At 34.9% G+C, this 19,021-nt stretch overlaps 1 protein-coding gene across 1 annotated transcript; it reads right to left on the reverse strand.

Annotated features, from left to right (window-relative positions):
• Positions 1 to 734: 734 nt before the first annotated feature.
• Positions 735 to 1,196, reverse strand: LOC141718472 (uncharacterized). Its single transcript, XM_074520858.1, has one exon. It carries the CDS (start codon positions 1,194 to 1,196, stop codon positions 735 to 737), a length of 462 nt encoding a protein of 153 aa, XP_074376959.1.
• Positions 1,197 to 19,021: the final 17,825 nt, after the last annotated feature.

Raw genomic sequence — 19,021 nt, forward strand, 5'->3', positions numbered from 1 at the left:
AAAATAATATAATTCGCAACCTTTGCTTGCCCGTTGGCCTGAGGGTGAGTGACATAAGTGAGTCGTAACTCAAATTCATTCTCTTTATAATACTTTTTGAACTCCTAGTTATTGAAATGTGTTCCATTATCGGTTACCAAGATTTGGGGAATCCCATATCTGCACATGATATTTTCCCATAGGAATTGAGGAACTTATTTAGTTGTAATCTTAGACAAGGTCTTAGCTTCGATCCACTTAGTAAAGTAATCAATTGCTACAATTAAGAAATTCCTTTGAGCAGTAGCCATCGGGAAAGGCCCGAGAGTATCCATTCCCCACACAGAAAATGGATTGGGGAGTTTATGGAAGTAACCATCTCGGGTGACTACCTTACTACAAGGGCATGCTTTTGACAATGATCACATCTCTTCACGTATTCTTTGGCACCAGTCATCATTTCTAGCTAGTGGAAGCCTAAACGAGTAATTTTTTGGGCTAAAGCCCTACCCCCCAAGTGCTGGCCACATATACCTTCATGTACTTCTTCAAGAGCAAGTCGTACCTCGTCTGACCTGAGGCACCCTAGATAAGGGTTTACAAAAGACCTTTTATAAAGAATCCCATCAATCAAAGAATATATTAGGGCTCGTACAGACAATTTTCTCGCCTCCACTACATCACTAGGAAGCCATCCAGTTTGTAGATGAGCCTTAATAGGATCTATCCATGAACCTCCAAGCCCTATGGGGGAACTAGTTTGACATCCATGCTTCATGTTTTAAATCACGAAAGTACACATTTTCAGAACTTTCTTCTATTTCTGATGAGGCAAATTTGGAAAACGCATCGGCCATAGCATTTTCTTCTCTTGGAATGTGCTCGACATGGCACTCATCGAATTGAGTCATCACAAACCTCACTAGGCGTACATATTTCTCCATGGTTTCATCCCTTGCTTCGAATTCTCCTTTGACTTGGGATACCACGAGCTTCGAGTCTCCACAGACTTTTAGTTTTTTAACCCTAAATGTTCCAGCTAGGCCCAGGCTAGCTATTAAGGCTTCATATTCAGCTTCGTTGTTCATGGTGGGAAAATCCAACTTCATAGAATACTCAATTAGGAACCCATCGGGACTTTGCAAGACTAGTCCATCTCCACTTGAATTTATTTTTGATGCCCCATCAAAATAGAGTACCCAGAATTCCTTGTCCATGATCTGCCTCCTTCACTCCCCTCCTTGCCCCCATGTCTTGAGGTGTATCTTCCTGCCCCTGACTTCTTGGTTGGTGATGGTACATTCAACCACGAAATCAGCCAAGGCCTGGGCTTTGATCGTCGTTCGAGGTTTGTACTTAATGACGAATTCCCCGAGATCAATAGCCCACTTGATCAGCCTTCCACTGGATTTTGGATTGTGAATGATATTTCTCAGAGGTTGATTTGTTAATACTTTGATCTTATGAGCTTGGAAGTAAGGACGTAACTTCCTTGAGTCCGTGACTAAGGCTAACGCAAACTTCTCTATGGTGGTATAATTCAGATCAGCCTCATGCATAGGTTTTTGAACTTTAAGTTCTTCCCTCACCAACACAGCACTCAAAGCGCCATCTGAGACAACCAAATACATATATAAGGTTTCATTCAGGAATGGTTTGGCCAACAACGGGGCTTGAACCATGTATTTCTTCAATTCCTCGAACGCCTCTTGACTTTCCTCAGTCCATGTAAAATCTTTTACCTTATTCAAAGCCTTAAATAATGGCAGGCACTTGTCTCCAGATTTGGAGATAAATCATCCCAAGGTAGCAACCCTTCTAATGAGTTTCTGAACATCCTTGATAGACCGCGGAGGTTCCATATCCAAAATGGCCTTTATTTTATCAGGATTGGCCTCAATTCCCTCTTAGAAACCATTAATCATGGAAATTTTCCTGATCCTACACCGAAAGCACACTTGGCGGGATTTGACATCATTTTGTTATTTCTCAGGACTTCAAAAGCTTCCCTCAAATGAGATATATGATCAGTCTTTGCAAGACTCTTGACTAATATATCATTTACATAAACTTCCATAGTTTTCCCAATAAGATCTTTAAAAATCTTATTTTTCAACCTTTGATAGGTAGCTCCTGCATTCTTGAGACCAAATGCCATAACTAGATAATAAAAAACACCAAAGTCAGTTATAAATGATACCTTTGGGATGTCATCCTTATTCATCTTGATCTGGTTGTAGCCACTAAACCGATCCATGAAGCTTAACATCTCGTGACCTGCGGTTGCATCTATGAGAGTATTTATCCTTGGCAGCGGGAAACAATCCTTGGGACATGCATCATTGAGATCAGTAAAATTGACGCACACCCTCCATTTTCCATTAGCTTTCTTCACCATTACAGGATTTTCTAACCATTCTAAAAGTTGCATCTCTTCAGTGAAACCAGTCTCTAAGAGCTTGTCAACTTATTTCTTGATGGTATCCTACCTTTCATGGGAAAAACTTCTTTTCTTTTGCTTTATGGCCTTCTGATCCGGATCCACATTCAATTTCTGGGTTATCAACTTTGGGACAATCTCGGGCATATCTGCAGCCGACCATCAAAACACGTCACTATTTTCTTGTAAGAACCTTATCAAATTCCCTTTAAGGGGTTCTTCCAATGATGATCCAAAAAATGTTACTTTTTCCGAATCTTCGAAAGCCAAGGGAATCATGGTCAAATCCTCATCTGGTTCTCCTCGCTTTTCATCATTCTCATGGATATCCATGTCTTCTATAGGCAAAACCTGCACCCCGACTTTATCTTCCCTCAGGGAGGCCATATAACAACTCCTAGCCATCTTCTAAACTCTTATTTCTTCCCCTATTCCGTCTCTGGTTGGAAACTTAACATAGAGTGGTAGGATGAGGGGACTGCCTTGAAGGCATGTATACCTGTCCTCCACATGATTGCATTATATGTTGATCCAGCCTTCACCACCACAAAGTTCAGCATCTGCATGGTCTGTCTTGCTCCTGATCCATCGTTAGAGGCAGCTTAATTATTCCTTCAACGGGGCATTCGACTATAGGAAAACCATATATCGGCATATCAGTTGGGGTTAATTGAGAATCATTGTATCACATTCTTATGAAGGTATCATAGAGTAAGATGTCTATCGACGCTCCATTGTCTACCAGGACTCTCTTCATCGGGTTGTTCCCTATTATGGGTTTTATTACTAGGGGATCATCATAGGGAAACTTGACCCTTTCCAAGTCAAAATCATCAAATACCATTGTTAATCATGATTCGATCATTTTATCATCGTTACGTTTACAATCCGTATTTCTTTTTTACTCTATACTACTAATTACCAACCAACAATCATCATTACAACATCTAACTACTTAATCATCTCAAGAACATCAAGTTCTTGAGGCTAGAACATCAACCTTAGCATCTAATCAACTAATATTCAAAAAATCAACAAAATAATTACCAAAAATATGCTCACATCCAAGATCCTTACTTTTTTTGAAACTTAAAGCGTAAACAAAGTTTGGATGAAGTTTTATACCTTTCTTGGTAGCTTGGGGGGTTCTCTTCTTGATGGGTGATGCTTAGTGAGTCCTTGGTGTGCTTAAGAAACCTCGATCTTTCCAAGAAATTCAAGAAAACACTAAAAATCACTATTTGACATTATTCATCATCACTTTCATCATTTTATTTAACAATCAAAACCTCAAGAAAAAGTTATAAAAGATTTATCTTACCTTAGTTTGATAAAGAGGAAGCTTTGGAATTAATTGTAGCATTTATCCATGGCTAGAAGTTGAGATTTGAATTTGGATCTCTTCTTTTACTATTTAGGGCCGAATGGATACTTGTGAGGAAGAGGGAGAGAAGTTTTTGTGTTTCCTACTTCGTGGATAAGTGTTGGTTGATTTTGTGTGATATCTTGGATATGTATCTTTGATCAAATATAGTAGCATGGCCTTTGTCAAAGTCTAAAACCTAGGCAACTACTACTACATGCTTCTCACTATTCATTAAAACTAGGTTACTATGCTTCTTGGATGGTTACTATTTAATCACCAATCCTTAGTTGCATTTCATACATCAATTTTAAGCGATTCGTTTGGTCGTTTATTCGTTATTGTGATAAATCCTCTTAAGTGATTCGCGGGGTAAATCCTTTTCTTATAAGTCCTTTATGCTTCATAATCTTGTACTTGGCTTTTATTCATAGGATTTTAAATTCGTGATCGTGACGTGATTCTCGTATTCCTTGGTAGTTCGCAAGATAAGGTCGTTTTAAAAAGTTGTTTTTCTTTGAAAACTAATGACGTTTACACACACTCATTCGGTACATATAATCACAATACTGACTCAGAAACTAAATTTTCCATGCATAACATAGTGTGGGCTAAAAAACTTTCCCCGATTATCAGGGTTACTATTCATCGAATGTTTTACAGAGTCCTAAAACTTCGGGTTATTATAGTCTTCCCCTCTTAAAAGGATTTTATCCCGGAATCAAATAGAAAACAGGTGGGGATATTTTTCTTTCATCCTGTCCTCTAGTTCTCAAGTTGATTCTTTAACATTCTAGTTTCTCCACAATATTCTGACCAACTTGACACTCTTGTTCCTCAACACTTATTTCATCTGGTCCATCACTCTCACTAGTCGCTCAATGTAGCTCAGGTTTGGTTGCAAGTCTACATGTTCATATTCTATCACGTGGCACGCATCAGCATGGTATTTCCTTAGCATTGACACATGGAACATATTGTGCACTTATTGTAAATTAGGAGGCAAGCGAGCTCGTAAGTTACCAACAACTTCCTTTTTAACTGGAAAAGAACATAAAAGAATCGCAAGAGTGAGCTAACTAGCTCAGCAAGTCACAATGACAATAATTGAGATTAAACAATGATCAATTAAAATGATTCAGAGGAATCAAGATCCTTGTTAAGCAATTATTAGATTGGATATTCACTTTTAACTTTAAAAACCAAGGTTAGGCTGCTGATCAGTCATGCACTAATCTCGAGCAAGGCGAACATATCTGCTCTATATACTGGATCCAATGCACATATTGGCCTAATATGACATCCAATCTGGTCTGACCACGAATCTGGTTCATATTACGAAAAAATCCAATTCTATAATAATTCAAAATGATAAGCAATGTAATTCAATAAAACAAAATCTTAAACAACATTGATAAGACATTCGTCTCAAAGCATAAGGTAATTCATTAGTATCACAAAGGTATATCAAGGTATGTATGAAGAATAGATTCAAGCTTGTAAAAGAATCAAGTAATGGAAGAATAATGGTTTGATGGTTATACAAGGATTGGTTTTTATGATGTTGCAAGGTATTTTAGAAAGTATGAGTGTTTGTAAATTAAGCAAATCCATTTCAGTAACTGGTGTATGGTGTATATCTATGTGTGGAGTAGTATCGTGTTTATATGGTTTTGGATCTGGGAATTTAACAATCAATGGTTTACAATGAATAAGACTTACAGTTCAAATATTAAATGATGTGATCAGGGGTTAGGGTTAAGCAATTCAAAAAACTTGCAATATATAACAAGAACTAGTCAGAAAATATGCATTATATCTCAAGAAGATTCAAGAAATACTTACTTTATCTTAACTGATTTCCACTTCACTTTCACTTGTCTATTAATTCTATTCACTGAGCACTTGCTTTCCTTTCCTACGCCTCGCTTCCCCTGCTAGACATCACAAGTATTTATTAATACTCAGTGTCATCTTATTCTGATCATCATATAAACGTTACAAGCTTATATCTACTGTTCGTTTCACCCAAATCTGACGTAGGGATTGGAAGTTATAACTAAAACAGTCAAACAATGAACACATAGGCTAATATACATCAATCAGATAGCACATAGCATGTAAGGTATTCGATAAAAATAATTTTTCGAAGAAGGTTCGGGGTTAAAATATTTTTTCTGGCATTTAATAAGAAATTTTGAACATTTTTCGGGATTAAAACGGGTAAAAGAATCATTTGATAAATAAATAACAAGGTTTGAATACCCGAATACGACTTTAAAATCATTTAATAAAACTTATCGAGCCTTGAACATAATTTAGAAAAATATTTTAAAGCTAGAAACTATTTTTAAAAAATTTTAAATCAAAAGAAATAATTAAATTCAATTAAATAATCAATTAAAATTAATTAATAACAAATAAATTAATTAATATTAAATTAATAGACCAATTAAATAATTAAATATTAACTAAAATTAATTAATTAAATACTTTGGATTTATTTTTGAATTAAAAATGAATTTTGAAATTAAAATAAAATTTTTTGGAATTTTTAAATAAAAAAAAATTATAAAATTAAGATAAATGGATAACATAATTTTTGAAATTATTTAAAACTAAAATTCTTAATTTGTAAGTTTTCCAAACCACAAGGTAATTTTTGCAACATTTTACAAATCTGGGGGTGAAATGGTAATTTACCATCTTCACCCATTTCCCCTCGTCGGCGGTCGCCATTAACGGCGACCCCAAGCTTTCCGGCGACCTGAAACGTAACCCAGAAGTGTACCAAACTAACAGGATTTGTTCTATTTGATTCCAGAAGCACAACCATGCCAACAAAACCTTCATTCGATCCTTGGATAAGCCAGAAAATCGGTTCACATTTTTCCGGTGACACCCCTGCAGTTTTCCGGCAAGGTCGATCCCGGAATTGTTTGGCCTTCAAACCGGTACCAATACATTCCTTTTTCCAAGATCTATACATTGGTATCATCTAATTAAACTAGTAACCCTCAGAATAGAAACCCCTAATTTTCAATTAAGAACATTCATAGTTTATAAACCCTAATTTCTTAATTCAAAAATCAAACCTCAATTCGAACATGTTATTGAACTCAAAATTCAACATATAATATACCAAATTGACCAGAATTTCATCTACAACATGCCATCATCAAAACACATAAACAACTTCAAAATCAAAAATTCATAATTTAATCATAATTGAATTTACAATTAAATAAAAATATAGAAAAATAGCACTTGAATCTGCAGTGATATGGTTGATAAAACTTGATTCTACTTGTCACGAGCTTCGATTCGACTACTTGAACGCCAAAATTAGAGTTCGATAACCCCTTCGAATTCTCGTTTGATTATGAAGAACGCGATGAGTATATGTATTTTCTTTGGATAATTATAAGCTTTTACTGTTTGTTTATGTTTATCTGTACAAAATAAGATATTGTAAGGGCTATTTATATTTACGGAATATTGGTACCCGGTTAGATCATACCGGATATAAAAATAGAATACTTAATCTCAATGTATTAATAAAACGAATCCGATTCGGTAGCAGTTTTAGGATAAACATCAAAACCGGGCTTTTTAAAATACAGCCTTGGGCTCAACACTTTTGGTTGTACGTATTACGAAAAGATAAGATAGTATTGCACGTACTACAAAAAGATAAGATAGTATTTTCATCAAAATATCTCGTATATCAGAAATATATGGTTTATCGGTTTACGGAAACGAAAATAATATCATAAAATTTATACCGGGAATTGTACAGGTAAAATCGTACTCCGGATTGAAAAAGTCAAAATACGGAAAATGCTCGGAATAATCAAATTAGGCTAGAAATGAGTTTTTCCCAAATTTTCGGGTTGTAAAAACGTAAAAACCGTTGAAGTTGGACGATTTTCAAATAATCAAAATAATTAATAATTAAATCAAAAAATAATAATCTATAAATCATTCATAAACTCATATAATAATATATTAATTGTAGAAAAATATCAAAATAATCTATACCTTATTTTAGACTTATAAAAATTAAAATTCACAAATTTTATCACATATTAACACCAAACACTTATACCAATTAACACATAATTCACCAAAAATTTAAATAATAATCACATAATACTCATTTATTGCAAAAAGAATTTCAAGATATGTCCCGGATATTGTAAAAAGTAATTATATCTTACCACGGGTGTAACCTTTACTTAACGTTAGACCGACGACCAAATATACGTTTCTTCATTACTACATTAAATAAGTCATACTTGTATATCAGTCGAACTAAAAATAACTAAAAACTAATCCAGCTCATACGGTCTACCTGTGGCACTGCTCCAAAAAACCTACGAAAAAGATGGCCATTTTATAACAACTCGTATATTTTTGTACTATTTAAGTGTGTAATTATTAAATAATTAAGTGAATAAAATATGTGTATGGGTTCTGTCAGTCGTGTGTTGTTTTATTATTAGTTATGTGTGGTTAGTGGCTTACAAGGATTATTTGTATAATTGTTTGTTGTTCCTAAAATTGTTTTTATGATTTTATAATTTTAATAATTAATTTTAGGATTTTACAGAATTAAAAATTCAATATTTCATTAATTATCTATCTTTAAATGATTTTATGATTGCATTTATTTATAAAATCCATATTTAATTTCAGAATTTTTCAAAAATCACGATACTTATATTTTATGAAGTTTATAATATTCTGAGAATTTTAAAATTATTTTGGAAATTTTTGGGATTAATTTCACCCGCGCGTTGATTCGTTTAATTGCTAAAAGTGGGTATAATTTGTGTTTCAAAAATTATCCTAAAATTATAAAATTTATGTTTTATTAATTTCTGGATACTTATAATATTTTAAGACTGTTTCCGTGATTTTCTGAATCTGTTTTAAGTGCGACTCGGTTCGCTAAAATCGAATTTCGGATTAAAAATCAGGCCTTTAGGTAGAGTAAATACACATGTTCAGTTTTCAGGATTGTTTTGGCTTCGTGTCTATCTGCAATTCGTTGCTAATTGATAAGGATAAAAAACAAACAAACGCATCACCACAGTCTCTCCTCCCCTGTACCTCACTCATCTCTCTCTAGCAAACCTCTCCCCTCTGTTGGCTTTCTCTTGACTTCATCTCTGTTTCCCGTTTCCGGTGAGCCGCCGTTTACTTCCGGTGAGTCTTGGTGGTCTCGGTTGATTTTGTTTTATTTTTATTTTTATTTGATTATATATACACATATGTATATATTTGTGTTTATCACTGCGTGTATTTATGGATGAATTGTTGTTGGTTCAGTTGTGTCCCTGTTGCTGTTCGCTGGCTTCAATTTTCGGCCATACCCGCGCGTGTGTGCGTGTGGTGCTGGTGCGGTTACTTGGTCCTGTCCCGATTAGCATTTTCTTATTATTTAATAATTTATTTATTTATTTATTGCAGGAAATTAATTGAGTAGATTGCGTGATGTAAAATAATTGCGTGCGGGAAAAATTATTTAATGGGTAGAATTTGCGTTGGAGACCTGAATTTAATCGGGTACCCGCAAATTTTACCACCGTCGACGATGAGCCTCGGCGAGCCGGTGGTGGACCGTGATTAATTATTCTGAGTCCTAAAATGTAAAACAAATAACTAATTATTTTTAAAAGTTGTATCGTTAATTGGATTATGAATTGTAGTTTTTCGGTTTTGATTGAATTAATTGTGATTGGGATTTGACGTCGATTATGTTTCGACGGGTAGGCCGATAAACAAAGGAAATGTTGCCTGATTTTCGAGGAAAATTGAATTTAAAAATAAGAGGACGAGTCATGCGGTTATCAGGATTACTAGTCGAACGCGTATAACTATTTAATTATAAATATAACTATTTTACAATAGTGCTTGTGTGTTGTGATAAATGTATGGTAAACATTCATCAACCCTATCTTCTGAAGCGATAGTCATAAATAATTATTGAAAAAGGTTATTGAACCAAGTTATGAATGCGAACCTGATTTGTTCTGTGTATTATGGTAATACGAATAAGTACGAGTCGGGATTGTTATCGTTTGGGTAGGATTGATAGCGAGGATATGTCAAGCATAACTGGACGTCCAACCTAGAGTATTTTGAATCCTGTAGGTTTAGTCGGAAAACCGAGAATTTACATCGGACTAAAGATAGTCTGGTGATCGGTCGACAAGCTCAGCAAGGTTCCAAGCGAAGAACCTAAGGGTTGAAGTCGGATCCAGGATAGTGTGATAGTTGGACGATTAAACCGAGCATCCAAGTCGATCGGAAATCAGTCACTGATAGTTATAAAGCTCTGCAAGGAAAGTACCACTGAACAAAATCTTTTACGGTTCAGTATATATGAATAACTATTGATTTAAATTGTATAGTGGAACAGAACATTTTAAGTTATGTATCCCCTGTATATAAAACATCTTATTAAAAATTATGTTTTGGGGAAAAGTAACTTTTGAAAATACCTATGTCTAAAACTGTGAATAAAATTGGAAAGGTTTTGGAAAGTGTGTTGTGATATAATTATTTTAAAAAGAGATAGATATAAGTGGTTTTGGAAACTGGATAAGACGTATCAGATATTGGATGGTTGTGTAAAAGGCCCGTAACGGCACAACGGATTTGCGTAAGTGGCTAAGTCGGTTGTCCCTAGGATTCGTCCAATATATATCTAATTGTGGTTTGTGGTTCCAGTAACGGAACAAATGGTTTTGTGGTCCCCGTAATGGGACATATGGTTTTGTGGTTTCTGTAAGGGAGCGAATGATTTGAAAATGAAAATAGCATGCTAAAATTGGACTCTAGTATTTACACAACACACAACTGATGCTATTATTTTACAGAGCATGCTAGTTGTTGACAAAGGGTCTGGTAGAACGCCACCGAAATTATGTATTGTACACTATGCGGTACTAAGACTGGCCATCTTACGTACTTGTATGGTTGCTCTCAGTCATATTTATATCTTCCTTGATTTTCCTCCCTTTATAATTGATTCCTTGATTTCGAAATTCCATTAAATATTCCATGGCAATGAATTCGTTAGTAACCTTTGTAGTTAAATAGTCTTGGTTATTGAAAGTAAACAACAGTCGACTGTCCGGAAGAATAGAAGATCTACGTTTGGATGCTACTTCAGAAATGAAGATAGCAGAGAGGATTCAAGATTCAGTATTGAAGGTTGCAGCTTTAGAAAGGTTAACTCAGTGGTAGATGGGTCATTTGCAGGAGATAAGAAATCGCCTTGGGAGGAATGGTTGGTTGAAACTCAGACTGGTATTTTTAGTAGAGTCCAGAGTTCCTTAAGTTTGACTTGATATACCAGTTTGCTTTATGAAGTTTGTGGCTAATATAGTCAGCCAAGTTTTGCGGTATATCATATTAGTTTAGTTGTTATAAGTGAGTAGTGATGGGAAGTTAGTCAGTTGCTATGGTATTAAAGAGCCATGCGACGGTGTATAGTTTCTTTATATTTTAGTTTTCGTGTACTGTTGTGATTCTGCTACTATTATTGTTGTTATTGTTGTTGGTGTTGCTAATCTAGATATCTTTTATAAATGGATCCTGATAATAAAGACAAGGGTACTAGGATTGGGCAGCATTTTCCTTACACGGGTGCACCGTTTGAACGGTGGTATTTTCTATTATGCATTGTCGTTATGTTTTTGAATAAATCTACTGCTATATTTCAGGAAAATGTCACCCAAGAAAGCTACCCAGTCTAAAGAAGAGAGCATTGGTCATGCTGAGGATCCAGTTATAAACAAAATTTTAGGTTTGTTATGCCAGCAGCAACAACAGCTGCAGTTAATATAACTAATTCAATATTAGTAACTTTTGTTGCAACGGAAACATCAAGGAGGAAACCATTCTGTCAATTTTGAAACCTTCCAGAAATTAACCTCCAGAGAAAAATAAAATAAGAAATGGAAATTGGGTGTTATGAAAGAAAAACAAAAGCAGGGGAGATCTAGTAAATAGTTTCAGAAGAAGTTTGGAAGGAAGAGGGATACGGGTTTTAAACGACAAAACCTTTCTCAGAATAAGCTTAGTAACGCTTCGGTCAGTTCTAACCAAGTTAAGACGATAAGGTCATCAGTAGAGGAGTGTAAGCAATGTGGTAAAAGACATAGTGGAAAGTGCAAGAAGGATGTTCAATGTTTCAAATATGGGCATAAAGGTCGTTATGCATCAGAGTGCAAGCTAGAAAATCCAGGAGTTACTTGTTTCAATTATGGAAAGGTTGGGCATATTGCGAGGAGGTGTAGAGCAGTTACTCAAGGTACTGCATTCCAAGGACCAACATTCGGCATCAGATCCAAAACTTTTGAAGTAACCAAGAAATCCAATGTCAAGGACTCAGGCGTAGCCACAGTTACATTATCTCTCAATTTCATAATTGTTAAGTCTTATTTGACCCAGAAGCATCTAAGTTCTTTATATTAGGGGAATGTGTGAATAAAATTGATTTGATGTTGGAAAACTTAGCCGAGCCTTGACCATAAAAGTGGCCAATCAGGATAGAGTTCAACGAGTCAACTCTGTCTTAAATGTTAATTAGAGACCCGCGGGCAGAGGAGCTATTAGAGCAAGAATGTAAGATATATCTAGAAAATGTGGTGGACATTAAGAAGGAAGCACCTAAGTTGGGAGAGATTCGGGTAGTGAATGAATTCCCAAAAGTCATTCTAGATGACTTACCAGGATTACCCTAGATCATGAGATCGAGTTTTTCATTGGTTTAGTACCCGGAGCTGAACTAGTGTCAAAAGCTCCATATCATATGGCCCAGTAGGAATCAAGTAATTAGTTAAAAAAAATCAGGAATGGTTGGATAAGGGGTGTGATTAGGCCAAGTGTATCTCCTTGGGATGCACTACTGCTATTTAAAGGAAAGAGGGATAAAAGTATGAGATTATGTACCGATTATCGAAGGTCTAACAAGCTGACGAATAGGAATAAGTAACCCTATGTAAAACTGATTCCTTTTGTGACCTAATTTAAGGAGTGTGTTATTTCTAGAGGATTGACTTAAGATCAAGTCTGAAATCATATCGAAGCCTGCATTTAAAGCGAGATTTGGGCATTACGAGTTCTGGTAATGTTATGTGGATTAGCAAATGCATCAGTCACCTATAAGGATTTATTGAACATAGTGTATAAGGAGTACTTGTATAGTGTAATTGTATTTATTGATAACATCCTCGCCCATTCAAGGACTAAGGAAGACTAACTTGAACACCTGAAGATACATCTGCGAAGGGTTGAAAAGTAGTAACTGTATCCTAAGCTTTGAAAGTATGACATCTGGTCAGAATTGATTATGAGCTACGATTACTTGAGTAACTACCACCCAGGCAAGGTCTATTTAGGGACATATGTCCTGAGTAGAAAGGAAAAATTGAATATCATTAAGATTGCTGATGAGTTGGTAAAGGAATTGGAAAAGTTGTAAATTGAAATTCGGGTGCCGGAAGATAGTAAGGAGCAATTGTGTGAGACCACTTTTCCACCGAAGGTGATGGAAAGAAATAGAAAGCGCTAAGAAAAGATCGTGAATCAAATGATGGACAGTTTGGCTGGGAAAAGAAATTGTTCTCAAAAGAGTAGCAAAGGTATGTTCAGGTTTTCCTCAAAAATATGGATTTCTAGTGTAACTTAATGGAAGAGTAAAGTTTGGCGAGGACCCCATGATTTCAAGTTTTCTATCCACCCGGGAATACTAAGATGTATCAGAATGGGGGCAAGACTTTTGGTAACCAGGAATGTTTGGGAACCAAGTAGAAGACGAATATCGCTTACCAGCCTCAGACGAATGGTCAAAGTAGAAGGACAATTAACCGATAACAGATATGTTGAGAATATATGCTTTGGATTTTAAGGGAAACTGGGATAATCAATTGTTGTTAATAGAGTTCTCCTATAAAAAAAGATTAATAGGGCAGCATTAAAATGCTACCTTAAGTAGCTTTGTATGGACGTAAGTATGGGTCCCCGTTTTATTGAGATGAAATGGAAGAAAAGGAGTTGCCAAGTTCCAAGTTAATTTAGCACACCAAAGATGCAGTGGTGATGATTGGGAAAAGATTTGAAGTAGTTCATGATAAACAAAGAAAAAGCACTAACTTGTATCGAGAGGATATGGATAGGGGGATGAGATTGTTGATATTGTTGGAGATGTCACCTTTAAGAGGATTAGTCAGGTTCGGGCAGGTTGAGTCCTAGATATACCGAACCGTTTGATGTATTAAGAAACGGGTTAAATCGCCTATAAGTTAGCATTGTTGTCACAAGTGCCACATCCTCATAGTGTGTTTTATGTTTTGATGTCAAGAGAATATATTCTTAATGTGAACTAAAACAATGGATATAAATCAGTCTAAATCTGAGATCGCAAAGCGAAACCTTAGAAATAAGTCTATTCTCATAGCTAAACTACTTGAATAAATTCTCGAGAAGAAGAGTCTACTTGGGGGTTAGAGTCAGATATGCTTGACAAATATCCTCATTAGTTTAATTAGTTCAGATTTTGAGGACAGAATCTTTTAAAGGGGGAAGTATATAACGACTCGTATATTTTTGTACTATTTAAGTATGTAATTATTAAATAATTAAGTGAATAAAATATGTGTATGGGTTCTGTCATCCGTGTGTTATTTTATTAGTAGTTATGTGTGGTTAGTGGCTTACAAGGATTATTTGTATAATTGTTTGTTGAGCTGTATGGTCTCGTTATTACTTTTAAAAGTGGTTTTATGGCAGATTTATCTTCATAAATATTTGGATTGTTTCTAAAATTGTTTTTATGATTTTATAATTTTAATAATTATTTTTAGGATTTTATAGAATTGAGAAATCAATATTTCATTAATTATCTATCTTTAAATGATTTTCTGATTGCATTTATTTGTAAAATCCGTATTTAATTCCAAAATTTTTCAAAAATCACAAAACTCAAATTTTATGAAGTTTATAGTATTCTGAGAATTTTAAAATTAGTTTGGAAATATTTAGGATTAATTTCACCTGCGCGTTGATTCCTTTAATTGCTAAAAATTGGTATAATTTGCATTTCAAAAATTGTCCTAAAATTACAAAATTTATGTTTCATTAATTTCGGGATACTTATAACATTTTAATACTGTTTCCGTGATTTTCTGAATCTGTTTTAAGTGTGACTCAGTTCGCTAAAATCGAATTTCAGATTAAAAATCAGGCCTTTAGGTAGAGTAAATACACGTGTTCAGTTTTCAGGATTATTTTGGCTTCGTGTCTAGCTGCAATTCGTTGCTAATTGATAAGGATAAAAAAAGCAAACAAACACATCACCACAGTCTCTCCTCCCCTGTACCTCACTCATCTCTCTCTCTAGCAAACCTCTCCCCTCTGTTGGTTTTCTCTCGACTTCATCTCTGTTTCCCTGCTACATTTCACGGCTGCATCTTGATTCCCATTTCCGGTGAGCCGCCGTTTACTTCCGATGAGTCTTTGTGGTCTCTGTTGATTTTTTATTTTTTGTTTTATTTGATTATATATACACGTATGTATATATATGTGTATATTAGCCCGTGTATTTATGGGTGAATTGTTGTTGGTTCAGTTGTGTCCCTGTTGCTGTTCGCTGGCTTCATTTTACGGCCACACCCGCGCGTGTGTGCGTGTGGTGCTGGTGCGTTTACTTGGTCTTGCCCCGATTAGCATTTTCTTGTTATTTACTAATTTATTTATTTAATTTCTTCAGGAAATGAATTGAGTAGATTGCGTGATGTAAAATAATTTCATGCGGTAAAAATTATCTACTCGGTAGAATTTGCGTTGGAGACCTAAATTTAATCGGGTACCCGCGAATTTTACCGCTGTCGGCGATGAGCCTCGGCGAGCCGACGGTGGACCGTGATGAATTATTCTGAGTACTAAAATGTAAAACAAATAACTAATTATTTTTAAAAGTCGTATCGTTAATTGGATTATGAACTGTAGTTTTTGGGTTGTGATTGAATTAATTGTGATTGTTATTCGACGTCGATTATGTTTCAACGGGTAGGCCGATAAACAAAGGAAATGCTGCCCGATTTTTGAGGAAAATTGAATTCAAAAATACGAGGACGAGTCCTGCGGTTATCGGGATTACTATTCGAACGCGTATAACTATATAATTATAAATATAACTATTTTACAATGGTGCATGTGTGTTGTGATAAATGTATGGTAAAGATTTGTCAACCCTATCTTCTGAAGCGATAGTTGTAAATAATTATCAAAAAAGGTTATTGAACCAAGTTATGAATGCGAACCTGATTTATTATGTGTATTATGGTAATACGAATAAGTACGAGCCGGGATTGTTATCGTTTGGGTAGGATTGATAGCGAGGATATGTCAAGCATAACTGGACCTCTAACCTAGAGTATTTCGACTCCTGTAGGTTTAGTCGGAAAACCGAGAATTTATGTCGGACTAAAGATAGTCCGGTGATCGGTCGACAAGCTCCGCAAGGTTCCAAGCGAAGAACCTGAGGGTTGAAGTCGGATCCAGGATAGTGTGATAGTTAGACGATTAAACCGAGCGTCCAAGTCGATCCGAAATTAGTCAATGATAGTTATAAAGCTCTGCAAGGCAAGTACCCCTGAACACATCTTTTACGGTTCAGTATATATGAATAACTGTTGATTTAAATTGTGTAGTGGAACAAAATATTTTAATTTACGTATCTCCCGTATTTGAAAACGTCTTATTAAAAATTATGTTTTGGGGAAAGTAACTTCTGAAAATACCAATCTCTAAAATTGTGAATAAAATTGGAAAGGTTTTGGAAAGTGTGTTGTGATATAATTATTTTAAAAAAGAGATAGGTATAAGTTGTTTTGGAAAATGGATAAAACGGATCAGATATTGGATGGTTGCGTAAGAGGCCCGTAACGGCCCAGCGGGTTTGCGTAAGTGGCTAAGTCGGTTGCGCACCCTATTTGAACTGCTTAGTCCAGCGTGACAGAGACCTAGATAGCCTCTGAGTTCCGGAATAGTTTTGTGGTGGGATTGACTGATCAGCTGTCCCTGGGATTCGTCTAATATATATATGACTGCGGTTTGTGCTTCCAGTAACGGAACAAATGGTTTTGTGGTCCCCATAATGGGACAGATGTTTTGTGGTTCATGTAAGGGAACAAATGATTTGAAAATGAAAATAGCACGCTAAAATTGGAATCTGGTATTTACACAGCACACAACTGCTTTATCTTAAATCCTTTACTTGTTTTTCATATGGTAGTACTACTGAGCAATTGATTGCTCACCCTTGTAGAATGTCTTGAATATATAAATTGCAGATGTATAGGAGACCTTTCCGTACGATCGGGGAAGAGTTTCAGTTCTTTCCGTACCAGGTTCCTCTGAGGTAGTTGTGTCAGAGTAAAGATGGTCTGTTGAGTTATTGTATTAGGATAGTATTGTCAGGATTGTTTGTAATAAGCTGGTTTTATGATAATTATAACCTAAGTCATACTTAAACCTGGAAAGATCTTGGTAAAGGGGTCGTGTTTACGGTTTACTATTGCAGTGGATTGTATTATGTTTATTATTATTGTTGTTGTTGATGACGTCAACTCTTGACCCCGGGTTGAGGCCGTCACACATTTCCTACTCGCTTCCGGGCTGTTAGCTTTCTGACCGGCATCTTGGTTCACTGTTGTGTTGTGTCATTTTAAGAAAACAACTGTGAGCTATATTGCCCAGCATTATAATTGATCGTATGAAAAGACTGTACAAGAATTTATATTTGAATCCGTATATGGATATAAGTTTAAATAAAATTAATTTTTCTTGGTGATACACACCTCTTTTAAAAAGAATTCTTTGATTGACTTATTAGTCTGCAAATACCTTAATGGTAAACCCATCACCTAGGCTTGGGTTATGGGATTGCTTCTCAATTCCAATTGGAAGAATAGGACATTCACCGGAGCCATCGTATAGGATGGTCAGTCGTAATACGGAAATCTATAACCTTTTCTATTAGTAGAAGGACGACACTTTCGTATCCCGATTATCACCTTGGCCGCATTCGGGCTATGTGTCCCATTTTGGGTATACACACACTTCACAGGTTATTAACACTAGAATGATTTTCTGGAATTCAGAAAATATTTCATAATAGGTTTAATGATTTTTGAATCATATCAAATCATTTAATAAATATTTAATAAGTAAACCTCGAATAATTCTTTTTTAAAAGAATATTCCTCAATAATTTAGGTTTAAGAAATTAAAATAATCTTTAATAAATTTTAAATAAGTGAGTTTAAAATAAAATAATCGTCGGAGAATACTTCTCTTTTTTATATGAACATCTGGAATAATATTCATTGTTCGAGTAATTAAATATAGTTTAGGGAATACAATCTTTCGAAATCTTTTCAAATAAATTCGAGGTAACTAATAATTCACAAGAGGACATCGAGTCCCTTGGAATAAAATTATTATGGACTTTTAATTGTCCAAAACATCTCCGGGATGATTCTCGGATTTAAACTTTATAAAAGTTGACTGGCTCTCGGTCTTATAACTTATACATCATGCTATTCAATAGCGTTAATATATTCTACAATATATGCATGGTAATTTCAATAAATATTGATACGTAAAACCTCGTAATATTTTATCATGACAAACATCGCATTTGTACGAAAGACAGTAAAACAATCTTCACTGTAATATCTGGGATATAACATGTAATTATTTTTATCAATAAATAATGATTATGTGATTATTATGTGATATTCGGTGAATTATCTGATGATTGGTGTTGATATGTGGATGTTTATATGTGATAAGGTATAGGTATGTTAATTTTATTATGTCCAGAATAAAATATAGATAATTAAGGTATTTTTCTACTAATTTTTGGGCTTTTATATGATTTTATATTAATTTATGAATTTATTAATTATTTTCTGAATAATTATAAAATTATTTTATAAACCTGGGAATTGTCCAACCTCAACCATTTTTATGTTTTTACAACTTAAAACTCTTCCAAAAACTCCTTTTTAACCTAATTTGGTAATTCTGGACATTTTCCGTGTTTTGACTTTTTCAATCCGAATTACGGTTTGACCCGTGCGCGATCCGGCGTAAGATTTTTGATACAATAATCATTTCGATAAAGCAACAAAACCCGTATTCTCAAAAGACGGGAT

The sequence above is a fragment of the Apium graveolens genome, chromosome 4 (assembly GCF_009905375.1).
Source record: "Apium graveolens cultivar Ventura chromosome 4, ASM990537v1, whole genome shotgun sequence".
NCBI classification, from domain to species: Eukaryota; Viridiplantae; Streptophyta; class Magnoliopsida; order Apiales; family Apiaceae; genus Apium; species Apium graveolens.

What these genes read in the sequence shown, in the direction of transcription:
- LOC141718472 (XM_074520858.1), bottom strand. Translation starts at nt 1,196, where the DNA reads ATGGACAAGGAATTCTGGGTACTCTATTTTGATGGGGCATCAAAAATA.